Source organism: Myotis nattereri (genome assembly GCF_964212035.1).
Source record: "Myotis nattereri genome assembly, chromosome: X".
In the NCBI taxonomy this organism is placed as follows: Eukaryota; Metazoa; Chordata; class Mammalia; order Chiroptera; family Vespertilionidae; genus Myotis; species Myotis nattereri.
In genome coordinates, this window is record NC_138078.1 from 121,034,499 (window position 1) to 121,049,801 (window position 15,303).

The 15,303-nt window shown below is 35.6% G+C and overlaps 1 protein-coding gene across 1 annotated transcript; it reads right to left on the reverse strand.

The window, feature by feature from the left end:
• Positions 1-891: 891 nt before the first annotated feature.
• Positions 892-14,954, reverse strand: RAP2C (RAP2C, member of RAS oncogene family). Its single transcript, XM_081115258.1, has 3 exons — positions 14,145-14,954; positions 11,412-11,724; positions 892-3,417 (listed from the first exon to the last, which is right to left on the reverse strand). The coding sequence occupies exons 1-2, from the start codon at positions 14,415-14,417 to the stop codon at positions 11,446-11,448; spliced, it is 552 nt and encodes a 183-aa protein (XP_080971384.1). The 5' UTR covers positions 14,418-14,954; the 3' UTR covers positions 892-3,417; positions 11,412-11,445.
• Between the last annotated feature and the right edge of the window lie 349 nt (positions 14,955-15,303).

Sequence of the window (15,303 nt, forward strand, 5' to 3'; positions counted from 1 at the left end):
GGAAAAGGGAGAGGGCCCTGAAATCATGAGTGCCTTCATTGTAGAAAAGGGTTTTTGGACTTCAAGGACAGCATCTAGTAAAGTATACATGGGGTAATGGACATAGACAGTAGGAGGCTGAGGGCATGTGTTGGGGGGTGGGAGTGGCCTGGGAGTGGTCAGTGGGGAAAAAAAGGAAACATATGTAATACTTTAAACAATAAAGATTTTAAATTAAAAAAAGTACACATGGGGTGTTGGTGCCCAACTAAGGACCAGTAATCAATGGTAATATAATAAGATATTTTCTATATATTATGACATATATAAGCATGAACATTTTTACAAAAAAAAGTAATCCATTTCATACACATTTGGATAGACAGAACTGTCCAACTTTTTAAAAAAGATTAGGAGTTTAAAAAACCTAAGGTTAAAAAAAGCTATTCAATTCAGCAATTTATTGAGTTATGGCAGTACATTATTAAACTTCTCACTAGATAAAACAAAATAAGTTAATTATGTTGAATTTTCTTAATTCATTAAGCATTTCGAAATTTGATAATATTGTTTAATACCATCTGAAATTACCTATACTTGGACAATTCCCAGCCAACAGATTTATGGGGCCACTTTCTCTATATGTATTTTTGTTTTACCCATTTTTTATAATTTCTAATTTATTTGTGATTCAATTGATTAAATACACATTTCAAGATATATAACAATTTCCCCCACATATGCCCGAATGGAGACTAAGGACACAAGTGAACATTTAACTTGTTTAAACATGTACTGTAATACCCATTATCATTTTCATAAAAAGTAATGACTTTCAGTTATGAGAAAGAGATTTATAAGCTAGCAAATCTAGAACAAGTAGCAATACAGCAAATAATTCAAGAAATCAACCTCAGTAATACATATGTCTATTTTATTAAAAAAGTTACAAACAGGTGGACTGCAGGGTCGTCTTACAAAATGACAAGAATGAAATCTATTGGAAAAATTTTACTTTTACAAATCTTTATAGGTCATTGTTCAATGTTTGTACTTGTTATTTGATATTTTTAGCTTTCATTGATAAAGTTACAGTACATTAGATCCATGATAATAGGCTACATGATTTTATTTGCAGAGCCCTACTGCAGTGATTTGAACAACTCCTAAACAGATGCCATAGTAAAGACAAGACATATATTGCATTTAATATTAATTTATTTTCCTAATAAGCAACTTGACATGCAATCTATTAAGGAAGCTAAAATAACTTTTGGTCCCTTTTCTTAAAATGTGCTGGAGAAACCACCTTTAAATCACTTTCCCCTGATTCCTGTGATCCTAAGTGAATTCAAGTTAAATTTGCTGCTGAGGTTAGTGACAGAGAGAGATAGGGAAGAAGGAAGGGAGAAAGGGAGGGGAGTCAGAGGGAGAAAGAGGGGAAATGAATGAGAAAAACTACCCATAGGAAAGAAACTGTATAAAAAATCCATCTGCAGAAATTTAAATCATCATGAATTATTTGATTCCTTCAGATTTCACACAGCAAATAAAGATGAACCACAATCACTTAACCAACTTTGAGTGTTTGGTTTTAAGTTTGGTATTAAAGTGCAAACTTAAAATTAGGTATCCATTTCAAGCAGTTAATAAATAAGAAACAATGTTTTGCCTCCACCCTTATAATCTCAGGATAGATAAAATTCAAAACTTAAGATCAAGGGTTCACTTTGAGGGAATTTGATCAGGAATCAAATGCAACACGATTTAAAAAAAGGAAATCAAAGTTTAATCAATTTCTATGCAATAATTAATGGTCATGCTGACCAATAAATCACATGAATGTAGATATCACTTTATTTGAACATCACACACAATATAAATTTAAAATTGCCACACCCTTCCATAAACCATCACTGCATATATTAGACCTTTCCTTGACAAAGTTATTGAGCTATTATTATAGATGAAAAGTATAGTTTTGGTTTTTTAAATTTTGTTTTATTTAGAAGCATGTTCAAATGACTAAAGCTGGGCTCCTAAAATCGAGAACTTTGGTGCAGTAGGTGAGCTGCAGTTATTAACTTCTGCAAATTAAATGCACACAACTAAATCAAATAAAAACCCAAAACCAAAATACTGTCAAACTTACAAAATGTTAAAATCATTGCTAGAAAAAGCATTTGTCATGATGGTAAAACTAAACCAAAAGATTATTCTTTATAAATTTCCTTTCTGTTTCTATATCTGTGTTATTGATAAAATGTTCAAGTATTCAGACAAAATGTGCTGATTAGGTAAACAACATGGAAGGCAATGGCTATTAGAAGCACATTTGGAAAAAAAAAAAAAAAACAAAGCCCAGAGACTTGGCGCTATCCTCCCGTTACACAGATTTTCGTCTCTACTACGAACATGCTTCTTTAAAATAACTAAAAAGCAATTGTGATAGTGCAAGAAAACTTTAACAATATTGCTTTAAACTATTATTTGGAAAGACAAATATTAAGAACTAGAAAGTGTATATGATTTTACTTGAATTCAATTTTACATGTGCAGAAGTCTATTAGATGTCAATTACAAGCCTGATAGGCAAAGCTGAGCTATCTCTGTTTAGATATACAATTAATTTACCATGGATACAATATCCCTTTTCAAAGGCATTGCTATGTAGGTCATAACTAAATTTAGAACTTAACAGAAAGGAAAATGTTACTGCTGCAATTTGATGCTGTAAATGAGATTAACACATGTGAAAACCTAATGGAATCAAATATTTAACTCTTCAGCTAAATGCTCTACAGTCAATTTCAAATATCAATTGTGACTTTCAGAACATGTTAACTACAAAAATACATTACAAACTGCACTTGAAGAAAAGGGATATTCCATCCATTCAGGTGAAAATGTGATATTTAGTTTCTTTTTACAACACTGCCACACGTAAACAAAGTCTCAAAGTATTAACCAACCATTTAAAGGAGAAAGATTTTACAAATAGGATGAAGCACTGGTACGAGGTAATATACAGAAGTAACCATTTGTTTAAGGCTCAATTTTTTTTCTCCATTATAACTTTCTTTTAAAAGGCATTGAGTAGGTAATACTGAGTTTGAGTATTTAATAAATACAAGTTGAGAAACTGATTAAAGAAATCAATTAAAATATTAAAAATTAATTCTTGCATAATAGCCATCAATAAGAACTTAGAAAGCTACAAAAGGACTGATTGGTAAAGAATAGATTTTAAACATATGGTAAACGTGCTAAGCATTTCTATTTAAGGTCAATGGATCTTGAAGGCCAAAGACCTTATGCACTTAATTAGATGTATGGCAACATGCTGTAATAGAGACAGGTTTACCAAGGCTCAGTTCTGCAACCCAGGTTGTAAAGTTCTCCAAAGCAGCATCTGTGCAAATTTCCTCTGAGTTTTATCTGCAATTAAGATAAAAATGTCATAAAAATATAGTAACATAGATTACCGTTTAAAATGAGAATACTGACAACATTTATAAACACATGGAAGTGGGATCAGAATAACTATCTTAAGGTCAAATTGTACTGTGTTCACCATCAGTTTAAGTAAAAAAGTAATTTTCCATGGTCCATAAAAGTCACTAAAAAGTAGAAACACTCTAATGATGCATTGGATATAATGAACTGCACATATGTAACTACCCTAGTTTATTTTTTAAATAGTATTATATGTCATGCTTGTATTATACATCATACAATATAAAAAAATGCTCTTACTGGTTTAAAAAATGATCTTACAGTATAAAAGTAGCACATGTTATTTCTACTTTGAATTTGATTTGTTTTTTAATGGAAAACGGTATTAGAATTAAATGTATACTACTTATATGCTAATATAAGTATGTGAACAAAACTTTCCCAAAATTTAGGGGTTTTGTTTTTTGAGAATTTAAAATATGAAAATGTAATATCATCAGGGTCTAGCTATTGAACACCTACTAGGTGCCCTGACTTGAGATATGCTGGTGACTGGAGTTCATACGTTCCACTCTGATCTGCCCTTTTTAGGACATTCTCCCAACCATAGGAACGTCTATGATTGGGATGTCTCAGTCTCTGCTCTTACAATGGTTAGACTTCTGCCCTTCTAATTACTATTGGAGAGAGGGGGTGTCCATTATTCAAACATAATGTCCTATAACTGTGCTGGGTCACTAAATAGCTTCAGAGAGTGGAATTACATTTATATCTGATGTAAAAAAAATAAAAAATGTTAAATAAAGCCAAAAAACAAATGGTAGAATAGCAACGATGAAAGACTGTCAAGTGAAACCAATTTAAGATAATCTAAGGACTCTACCAATGTTTATACATGCATAATTTCAATGTGATTTGACAGCTACACTTTTATTTGTATTCAAAGAGCCTGAGAGAATTCTTTATTGGAAGCTATATCATAAAATAATTACTTTTAAACAATGTCTCTCTGCTCATTATTGTTGCAATTCTGTCACCCAAATATATTAGGAAAAATAGGCAAAAGTTTATCTCTTTAGAAATTATTATAAAAACATTTTTTTCCAATTAAATTTAAAACATTTTGTATTAAAGGAAATTGTTAATTGGGACACTGGTTATTTAAGTTTGGGCAAGTTCAGTTTCCTCATTACTAAAATAAGGGTAAAAATTCTTTCACCAGACATTTGGTAAATATCATAAAATATGTGAAAGCACTTTATCTGTGAAATATAAGGTAGTTTTTCATTTCTCAACTATGTTACAAATTTCTACAAGGTCAGGATTAAATCTTTGATACCCAGACTAAAGACCATTTCATTTTCCTACCCTCATTTGAATTTTCATACCTATTTGAACACAATATGTCATACATGCAATTCTCTGGGAAGTTGTTTCTATAATCCACTGTAAATTTTCCTCAATTAATGTGAATTAGTAAATTTGCTATAAATTTTAATCCACATTTTTCAAATTAAACAATTATAAAGATTTTTGATTTTCAAATTTGATTATGTCTCTAAAACAGTGAAAACTTGTATTATGTGATGATTTAATAATTCAGGCATTCTCTGAAATTAGATTGAGGAAATAGTGATTATTTATTTCTAGCCAAAATAAACCCTAAGAATACAAACCAGCTTATTAACCATGATCTACATTAAATAAAAGGCGATATATGCATTATTTACCACCCTCTATAAACCTGGTTAACATTTGCTCCATCAATATTCCACAGGATGACAATACTCCAGTGAACTTAAAGAGACATAGATAAATTCTGGGTCATACTTGACAATTTTAATAGGAAGCATTCCTTTAAATAAACAAAGTATTAATACCAGCTACTTTCGAGAGAGTAATAAATTTTAATTCTCTAGAGTAATAAATCTTGAAGCAAAAACGTATATTAAGCAAAAACTTATATTAAGCAAAAAGGACAGTCTCAGATTAGAATTTTATAAGATGTAAAATATAAATGTTATTGCTTCTCACTGTGACAGCAAAATTTTCACTGTACTAACAACTCTCATTCATTTACAAAACATTCTAGAAGCTTTATAGGCAGCTGGTCAAACTCATATTTTTTAATTCCCAGGATATTGCAGCCACACTGCAGAAGTATAACTTGCTTCTTGTAAGACAGAACACAAGTGATCCTTGTCCTCACTCTCAAGTTTCCAGCAAGACACCCAACAAATCTTAACTCTGGAAGCCTCTGTTTAAACTCTTTTGTAACTGTTTTCACTTTTTTCAAATTAGATTTCGTTATGGAAGAGCCAAAGAAAAATCCCAAATAACAGGCCAAACTTTTTGCTCAGGAAATTATGAAATAGGGTCTCCTAAGTGGGATAAATTGGTACATGAGAGTACCACAGAACTGAAAGAACAAAGACCATTATTTATGTCAGCATGAAGAAAAAGGGAGACTCTTGATTCAAGACTAGCACATCATTTCACGTGGCAGCAGAATGCTTGGGATTTTAACAAGGGCTCCTGAAAGGCTTAACAGTTTATGAGTGACTTTGTAGGTTAGCTGCACTTACAATTTCTAAATATAATGGTATTTGTTGGCATTAGTTTTAGCAAATATAAATATGCAATCATAATTGATTTTAAGTTTTTTTTTTCATTTTAGACATATGATATTCTGGAAATTTATCAAAAAAAATTAAAAACTAGATTTCCCTTCACATTTTTTACTCTGCATTTTCATATTCAAGTAAATATTGGTTATATTGGCAAAATGCTAGGCTGGAATTCCGTTGATAGAAGCTATGTTTTTGTTAAATATCTTGTTTGTTTCTCTATCCTAATTCACATAATAATATTAAAGCTTATTGGGGGCGGAGTGGGAGGACTGGGGTAGTTAAAAGTGCTTACCTGTCACCCATTAAACACAGAGAGCAAAAGCTGATTATTATAGAAGAATCCTTGAATGAATGTGGAACATTGCTTTACAGAGAACACGCACCCCAATAATTTATGGTGAACCCAGGGTAGGAGAGAAGAGATAAGCAAGTTTTCTTATGTCCTGACCTAAAATAAAATCTCGTTAAGTTTAAATTAATATGACGAATTCGATTCTGAGATCTTAGATAGTATAACCATGTCCACTGATAATAAGCAGTTAGCAGTGTGAGCCCAATGATTTGATCCTAGCTGCGAACTTTGAATTAGACCAGGTAGGGAGGGCACTGCTCCCCTCAACTCTAAATTACTTTTACTGTATCCAATATTCCTAAGACTGTGGTTAATCAAAAGAATTTGGGGGTATGTTTTTGATAGGATAAGTTTTTCTTAATGATACTATCTTCTGGATTTTAGAATTCTACTGAGAAATAATCCCACGAGGGGAATCTTTCCTGTAGTATGGCTAGAATACTTCCTCGGTGGCAATTCTCCAACTCCATGATGCAATTTTTGTTAATTCTACTGATGGTTCATTCTAAGCCACAGAGGTAATGAAGTAAAACTAAATGGCTCCCATGCATTTTATTCTGCAATAAAAGCCTAATCTGGAGGTTAAAGGAAGCAATTCAAGAGGGGACAGATATAAAAAAAAAGAATCATTCTAATCACCAGACACTTCCACACCCAGAGCAGGTCTAACCAGGCACCTATCCACTCTGAAGAGTCACAAACCATGAACCTTGTAGGGGCTAGTAAAGGTCTGAGAGAATGAGCAGGGCAGAACGGACAAGGCAACTCTGTTCTCCCTTTCTACCCTAGGGCCATTGCAGGTCTTTATGGTACACACTACCACTAAAGCATGCTTTCTCCTCCACTCAGAACCACCATGCCACAGGCTCATTTTGAACTGGATGACAAATGAGCATTTAAAATAAGCTACTTTCCCCACTAAAAGTGATGTGCAAAATAGGACTGGGGGCGGGGAGAAGTATCTATCTAAATTGTAACTTCTGCAACAGAATTCCACCCCAGTGTTTTACTGGTATGATTAATATTTAACTTGGATATGAACATGCCAGCACATTAAAGTATACAATGTAATTTAATTTTCATGTTTTCTCCTCACAACTGCTAACTCCCCAGAATATCATATCTAATTAAAAGATGGGAAAATAATAGAAACAATTGATTCCACACATTTTTAAAAATTAAAATACTAATCAATTCCACTGTGTTTAGAAATAGTAAGGCCAGCTAGACTAAAATGACATTAATAAATTGTTCAGCCTTTCAGGAGCCTTTGTTAACATCCCAGGCATTCTGCTGCCATGTGAAATGATGTGCTAGTCTTGAATTAAGAATCTCCCTTTTTCTTCGGGATGACATATATAATGAACTGAGGCTGACATAAATAATGATCTTTGTTCTTTCAGCTTGATTCCTGGCGTTTGGTACTCTTATGTACCATTTATCTCTTTGGGAGAACCCTTTCCATAATACATGAAGAAAATAAGATCAAATTTTGCAGATCTTCAAACCATAGCGAAGAGCACATTTTTTATTCCTGTTTATTTTTTTAATAACTTTTGTCAATATTGGACTGGGATATAGGAATCCTTGAAAACTAATCTTTTAAAAATGTCTATTTGCCAAAAGGGTATTTACCAAATTATCACATTTAAGGGATAACTTTACTGCACTTCCCATCTTCCTTTCAGGAAATCAACACAATATTTTAGGATATTATTTTACTCCTTTTTGGCATTCCCTCTGTTTGGAATCACCTCTATCCATTGCCCACCCACTCACATCCTACCTATTCTTTTAAAAAATATTTATTGTTGAGAGTATTACAGATGTCCCCCCATTTTCTCTTCATTGCCCCCCTATTCTTTAAGGCCTGACTCAAATGCTACTGCTCCCCAATTCATCTAAATCAGTGGTTCTTAGCCAGTGGGAATTTTGCCCCCTAGGAGACATATGTCCAGGTCTGGAGATATTCCTGCTTATTACAACTTGGGGGCGGGGGGATGCTGCTAAACATCCTACACCCACTGCAACAAAAATCCCAGAATGTTGAGAAACCAGCTCGAACTGAATGTGATCTCTCCTTTTCCTGACCACCCTCCAGCACTGTGATTTAATTCTTTTATATCATTATGAGATTAACAAAACAGCCATCATTCTCAACAACAGTATATATACACCAAAATAGCCATCTATCAATTATTCACACCAACACAGAGGAGCTAGTAAAAGCTTCTCTGATGTAGTTAGTAAAAGTGAAACAGGCTGCAACACTGACCTGGGTTTCTATTACAATGCTGCTGCACAGTAAAAGAAGTCCTTCAGTGCACTTGATGGCAAGGCTCCTCGGGTCAGTAAGGAAACCAGCCTTGAAAGCAGTACATAAAGAATCTGGCTCTGAATCCAAACTTACACTAAGATTACTGCCAGTGGGGTGTTGAAAGGTGAGGAAATAATCCTGGGAGCCATGCAAATAAACAGGTGTTGGGCAAGAGAGTGATGACCCAAATTGAAAGGTGGTAAGAAATAAATATGAGGAATTATTAGAAGCAATTCTTAGAGCATTAATTTTTCTCTTTCAGCCATCACAGTACTTCTGACTTACACGAGTCTTACTATTTCTAACTTGGACAAGGTACTCTTCATAATATTAAGGACAGCATTTCTCAAATCACATTTACTTGTCAAAATTTGATATTCAATCTAGATTTGGGACTGACAGACTTCAGAATTTCATGACTCAAGCTACAGGATTCAGAATTTTTTTAGATAAATAGTGAGCAAGAGAGAGGTACAACCACAAATTTTCTGGACCTCAGATTACAGATTTCAATACACATCAGTTCAATCTTATTTGATGGAATATAAAAAATTACATATAATGTGCTTTGTTCTAAAAGACCTTGATCAGGGATTCCCTTTAATATTTTCAGAAACTCAGCTGATTAGATATTTTATTTCGTGGTCACTCTTTCAATAGTGTATTCTGCTTGCAAAGATGAAAACCAAACAAAAAACTACACAGGCAACTTGAGCCATTATTATAAAAAATGAGCACTTATTGGTATTAATATTTTCTGATTTTTAGTGTGCTAACAAAATATGTAAACAAACTTGGCTTGAAATATAAAAAAAAATATTTAATCATTTCTGTAGGTAACCAAATGGATTAAAAGTAATTTGGTCACAAAAGTTACAAAATAAAATAAACTCAGGAAACCTACTTGGGTCCACCCCCTGCAAAAGGGAGTCTGTTTATCTCTCAATAAACTTTGCTTTCGCTTAAAAACTAATAATAAAATAAAATAAATTCAGAAATAATCCACAATAAGACTTAAAAATCACTTTAGAAATTGCCCATTTGCTGATTTGACTGAGACCAATTTTATTCTGTTTACTTTCTATAGCTGTCTATAACAATGGTAGAAAGAAAATTGGGAACATTTTTGAGAACTGGTTGATTTTTTTTAAATGATAAAATTAAAACATGTACGCTTTTGTCATTTGTCCAGTTAAAAGTGTCAGGAAGAGAAATAGAGCATAATGGTGAAGATATAATCACTATACAGAACTTGTTCAAACTTGAAGTTAGCTTACATTTAAGACGAGAGATTATAGAAACAAGAACATAAGTCTTGATCACCTATATACGCTTCAAAAGACTATAGTGTAAGTGCAACACTATCAGTAAAACATGTTGGACTATAGTCTGAATGGTGATTTTATAAGGTTACAGATGTGACTAGGCATAAGAAAATAAATGAGTTTCCATCAAATTCTGGTATGCTGAAAAGCTGATGAGTGAAAGCACTTTGAATAAAACACTGTTGCCATCTTTCCTTTTTAAAGATGATACTACCTGACAGGAACTCGTCCGAAAAGACGAGTTAGGGGCCGTTAGTCTTTTGTCCAGGAAGAACATATGAAGCCAGACCTTTGATTAGAAATCATCACTGCGATCTGAAATGCCTGTTGCCATTTGTAGCATTGCCTTCTAGACTTGAGGTCAGTCTTGGCTCAAAATAATCAATTCCATTCCTAATGTTGTCGGGCTAGTCTGGCATTTGCTATGATTTCTCAGTCATCCAGACTATTGGTTGTTTTATCTCATTATCTAAATGTTACTAAGTGAAGTTATTTGCCCAATTTTTATGTCTAGATTTAAAAATCATGATATGAATAAATAATCTAATTTTAACTGCTCAATAAGTATTATATATCAACTTTTCCAAAAACTCATTCAGTTGAAAAAATTTTAATAAGTCATTATTTAACTCAATGAAAAGTTTCAAGGTTTTGTTATTATTTTATTAAGTTTGTTATTTATTAAAATGAACAAAAACATTTCCTGGGCTTAGAACTGTTTCTTCTAACACATCACAGATGATTTTGCCAGATTCTCATTTGAACCATATATTCATGATGAAGTCAAGGTACACTGTTGGCACTATAATTTGTTATTATCAGAAGTGACTTAAGTCCCTCAAGTGCCAGGTACAGAAGATGAACTTGATTAAATAATCATTCTGTTAAATCAAGCATTTGGGTGATTAGTAAATTGATGATTTCAATTACAGCAGCTCTCTAGTCAAGGATAGAAAAGTGTAGAGAACAAAACTAATCATCTTTTGAAATTATTAACGGATGCTCTCTTGTGCGTTCTGGCTGCTAAATCACCAAAACATTGAAAAGGTGTACTATCCTTTAACTCACCCCACCCCATAGGAATGTTATCAATCAAGCAGAAAGAGAGCAGTAACTCACTTGAAAAAATACATCTTCTGATGGAAATGCAAGCAATTTCTTACCTTTGTTTCCCTTATCTGTATTTTTCAGGCATTTGGCATTGAATGTTGACTATTTTGTGCAAAGAAAAATGTTACTTTAAAAATAAAGACATTTAAGGTAGCACAATGTGTTTTAATATTAACCGGCTTTGTTATATATGATCAAAAACAAAACACTCTCTGGTTCATAAGATTCCATCAACGACTAACCTGCTCGGTATGGCCATGATTGAGGTTATCTTTTTTACTGGACAACACAAGTTGTACAACACTGATCTTGCTTCTCGGGCAGGGATGAATAGTTCATTTGCCTGACGATCTCAGCAAAAAGGTCATCCACCATTGATTTACTTTTTGCCGATGTCTCCATGAAAGGACAGCCCCATTCTTGAGCCAGAGCTCTGCCTTCTGAAGACATAACCTCTCTTTCTGGTTCCAGATCCACTTTATTTCCTACTAGGATTAGTGGGACTTTTTCATATCTCTTCACTCTGACAATCTGATCTCTCATTGGCTTGATATCCTATTCAAACAATCACAAAAAGAAAAAAAATTATGCTGTTTGCATAACCATAACAGAAGTATTACAATCTCATAAGAGCTCACACCTCGGTGAGTAAAGCTGAATCCAAAATAAAACCACACACCCAAATAGAGAAAATGTCATTTTCTCCATTAAAGTTGGCACTAGATTATTTCCACAGATTCTACCTGCTGGATTTCTGTCAAGAATATAAAATGTAGGTTGCAAACTAACTTTAGGATTCATTTAATCACTTCTTTCCCACAGTCTATACTGATTTAAAGAGTAAGTTCCCAAATATGATGAATCCATTCATATATAAAGGTGTTTTCCCATCTCCTTAAACCTGTGAACTTGTCATCACTCCTCCTAACACTTGATATCCTAGCACAGGATTGTAGCATCTATGCATTCCTAGCCATTTAGTAAGAGCACTTGAGAGAAAAGTGTTTAAGGTGGAAACAAAAACACTGTGTCATGCCTAGAACAAAGTTAAAAATAGATTCCTGCACTTATATGTTTCATTTTAAATTTAATGGTATATTTTTATCTCAGTAAAATTAAATACCTCAAAATATGTTAAATATAGTGGAAACTATTGTAACAATGAGCAGCTCCTGGGATGGACAGGCAGGTGAAAATCTGGGTGGGAAAAAGTCATACTTTTCTTTGCCTACATTCGGGTTTCCAACTTAAATTTTACCCCAAGTGTATTGTTTTTGTAAGTAGTTACAACCAATCACGAAAGATAAGAGCCTTAGCAATTCTCCAGTAGCATCAACTTGGGGGGAGGAGGTATTGATTAAAGACAGTATCATAGATTTTATACTAACATTATACTTTTTTGATTTTTCATAACTTAAAAGTTTTAACTTAAATATAAATATGTGATTAATTTAGTTACAGTAAACAGAATATTCACAGGTAGGATGAAGAAAAAAGAGGGGGCTGTGAAAATTAACAAAAAACATAGTTATGTGATATTTGCAACAATTTTATATGATCATGTATCAATTCAATGGTTAAGTTTCTTTTTCCCTGCCTCTTCATGGAAACCCAAGTTCAGCTGAGAATCCAAACTTATGGCATTTAAGTTTAAAAGAGTTTAAGGCTCTGTTGAAATAATTGCAGAATTTTCACTCCGTATTTATGGCTATAACAGAAGTAGATATAATTGAAATCCTATGAAAAACCCTTCAAAAAACTTCCAGCCTCAAGAGAGTCAGCTAATAGAATAACAAATTTCCCAAGATCCTTCAGAAAGAAAATGCCTGCCAAATAGTACCTTTACTACTTTTGGGGGGAAAACGCTGTTATGATATTCTTGCTTTGGAATTTAAGCCTACATAAGATGGACTTGAGTTTGGTCAATATAACTTTTATTCATTCGTCCGGAATTATTACCTTTAAAAGAAAAAAATCCTGCAGTGCTATATCTGGTTACTGAAAAAGTTCACACTATAGTACTTTAAAATACTAAGAAAAGTGGAATTAGCACATTGCCTTGACTTAAAGTACTTAATGTCTCTTAAGTAAGCAGCATTAACTGAATACCTTTAAATGTAGAAAAATATCCATTTCGTAAATCAATGGAGGTCAATATAATGGGTCAATATGAGGTATTTTCAAGGAATAAATAGCAACATTTATTGCATCTCTTAAAATAATGTTAAACCTTCAGCCTGTCTCTTAATGGAGGACAGGACAGATTTTCCGAGGAAACTGGACCATCTCCAGTTTGGCCACCCAGCCAGGATTATAAATCTGCATTTGTTCAATGTTCCCAGATCCCCGTACTTTTGATAGTGTTATCAGAAACAATTTGGATAACTGGAGAAAAGGAGGGGCATTCTACATTTTTAATTAGTAACTTTTCCTTCACATGCCCCAAGTAAGTAAAATGCCTAGAAGGCAGTTCTCAAGTTCGTCTTGCAGCACTAAGATTTATGAATCTGGTTGAGAAACTTGGGTGAGCACAGAGAAGGGGTGGGGGAAAGCAACCACAAAGCAATTATATATGCAACAGATATTAGGCTCCAAATAATTTTCCTTCCATAATGTTGTATTTACCCGAGATTATTTGTCAATGTTTTGTTGAGTATATTAATCAATACTTGTTGAATTGAACAAGCAACTTTAGAAAGTTATATTCCAAACTAAATATACGCGGCATGACCTATTTCTTTTTCACTTTTCTCTGGCTTAAAAAAAAGTTTAAAATATTTGTTGACAGTTGTTATTTTATTACTCTCTATAGAAACAACCCAATACTTTTTTATGCCAGGGGTAACCTCAAAAATGCGCCATGTCTAACTTTCAAAAGCAAAACATAGTCATTAACGCACGGCTCAAGCAAACCAGAAGTAAAAGTAGGATTACCACACCCCCTTTTAACAAATTACAAGACTTGGTTTGGTTACCTGAAAAGACTGTTGATTAACGAGACTATAAACCAGGATGAAACCTTGACCGTTTTTGATGTAGAGATCTCTCATGGAGGCAAACTGCTCAGTTCCTGCGGTGTCCAGAATTTCCAGCACGGACGGGGAAGAGTCCACTTCGATCTCTTTGCGGTAGAAATCTTCAATGGTGGGGTCATATTTCTCAATGAAAGTCCCAGTGACAAACTGCACAGTCAGGGCAGATTTGCCAACCCCTCCGCTCCCTAACACCACCACCTTGTATTCCCTCATGAGTCTCCCCTTCACCCACTCCTGCACGAGGGAGGAAAAATAACGCCCCGCTAGCTGCGGTGCGGCTGGGGAGGCGGAAGGTGGGCGGAAATCTGCGAACTGGGGAGGAGAGTGCAGAGAAGCGGAGGGCCCGACAGGGAAAGAAGAGGAAGTTAAAGGCGGGGGGAGGGGAGAGAGCGAAGTGTCGGGGTGGGTGGGGATGAGATGGTAAATGCCCCTCCTATAGGAACTAAAGCCCAGGCAGGGGGCGTGGGGAGGAGGGCGCTCCAGGAGAAGCCCGGCGAGGGTGGGGAGAAGAAACGCGCCCCTCGAGGCGAGGGCTGGAAGCCGCAGATCTGGGGCCCTGGCGGGCAGGCGAGTGACGGAGGAGCCCGCAGCCAGGGGCTGCCCCCACCTCTCCCCCGCCCTTCACACAAAGGGGCCCAGGGACCCCGCTTCCTGCTCTCGCTGCTAAGCTGGCCCAGGCCTGTGGGCTCCGCTCCCTCCACTGCCGCCGGGCGGGTCTCAGGGCCGCGGCTCCCGCGGGCGTTGTCCAGCCTGGGATGGGAGAAAGGGGCCCACGTTACCCGCCTGACCCCTCTCTCCCCCCCCGCCCCAAACCAACAGCCTCCCCCAGCACCCCCCACCCCCGACCGGCTGTCTCCGCCAGCGCAGCCTTCGCCGCTTACCCTACTGTCTGCACCCGCCCGGCCGCCCGGGAGGCTCAGTCAAGCCAAGGCCATGGCTACGGGCCGGCTCCTCAGTCTCACCGCCGCCCCAGCGCTGCTATTCGCAGAGGGGAGAGGGGCGGGTGCCGTCCTGGAGGCGGCGGCCCGCAGAGACTCCAGGCAAACCCACCTCTTTTTTTTCCTCACCCACCCCCCACCCCCCACCCCCAGCACACACC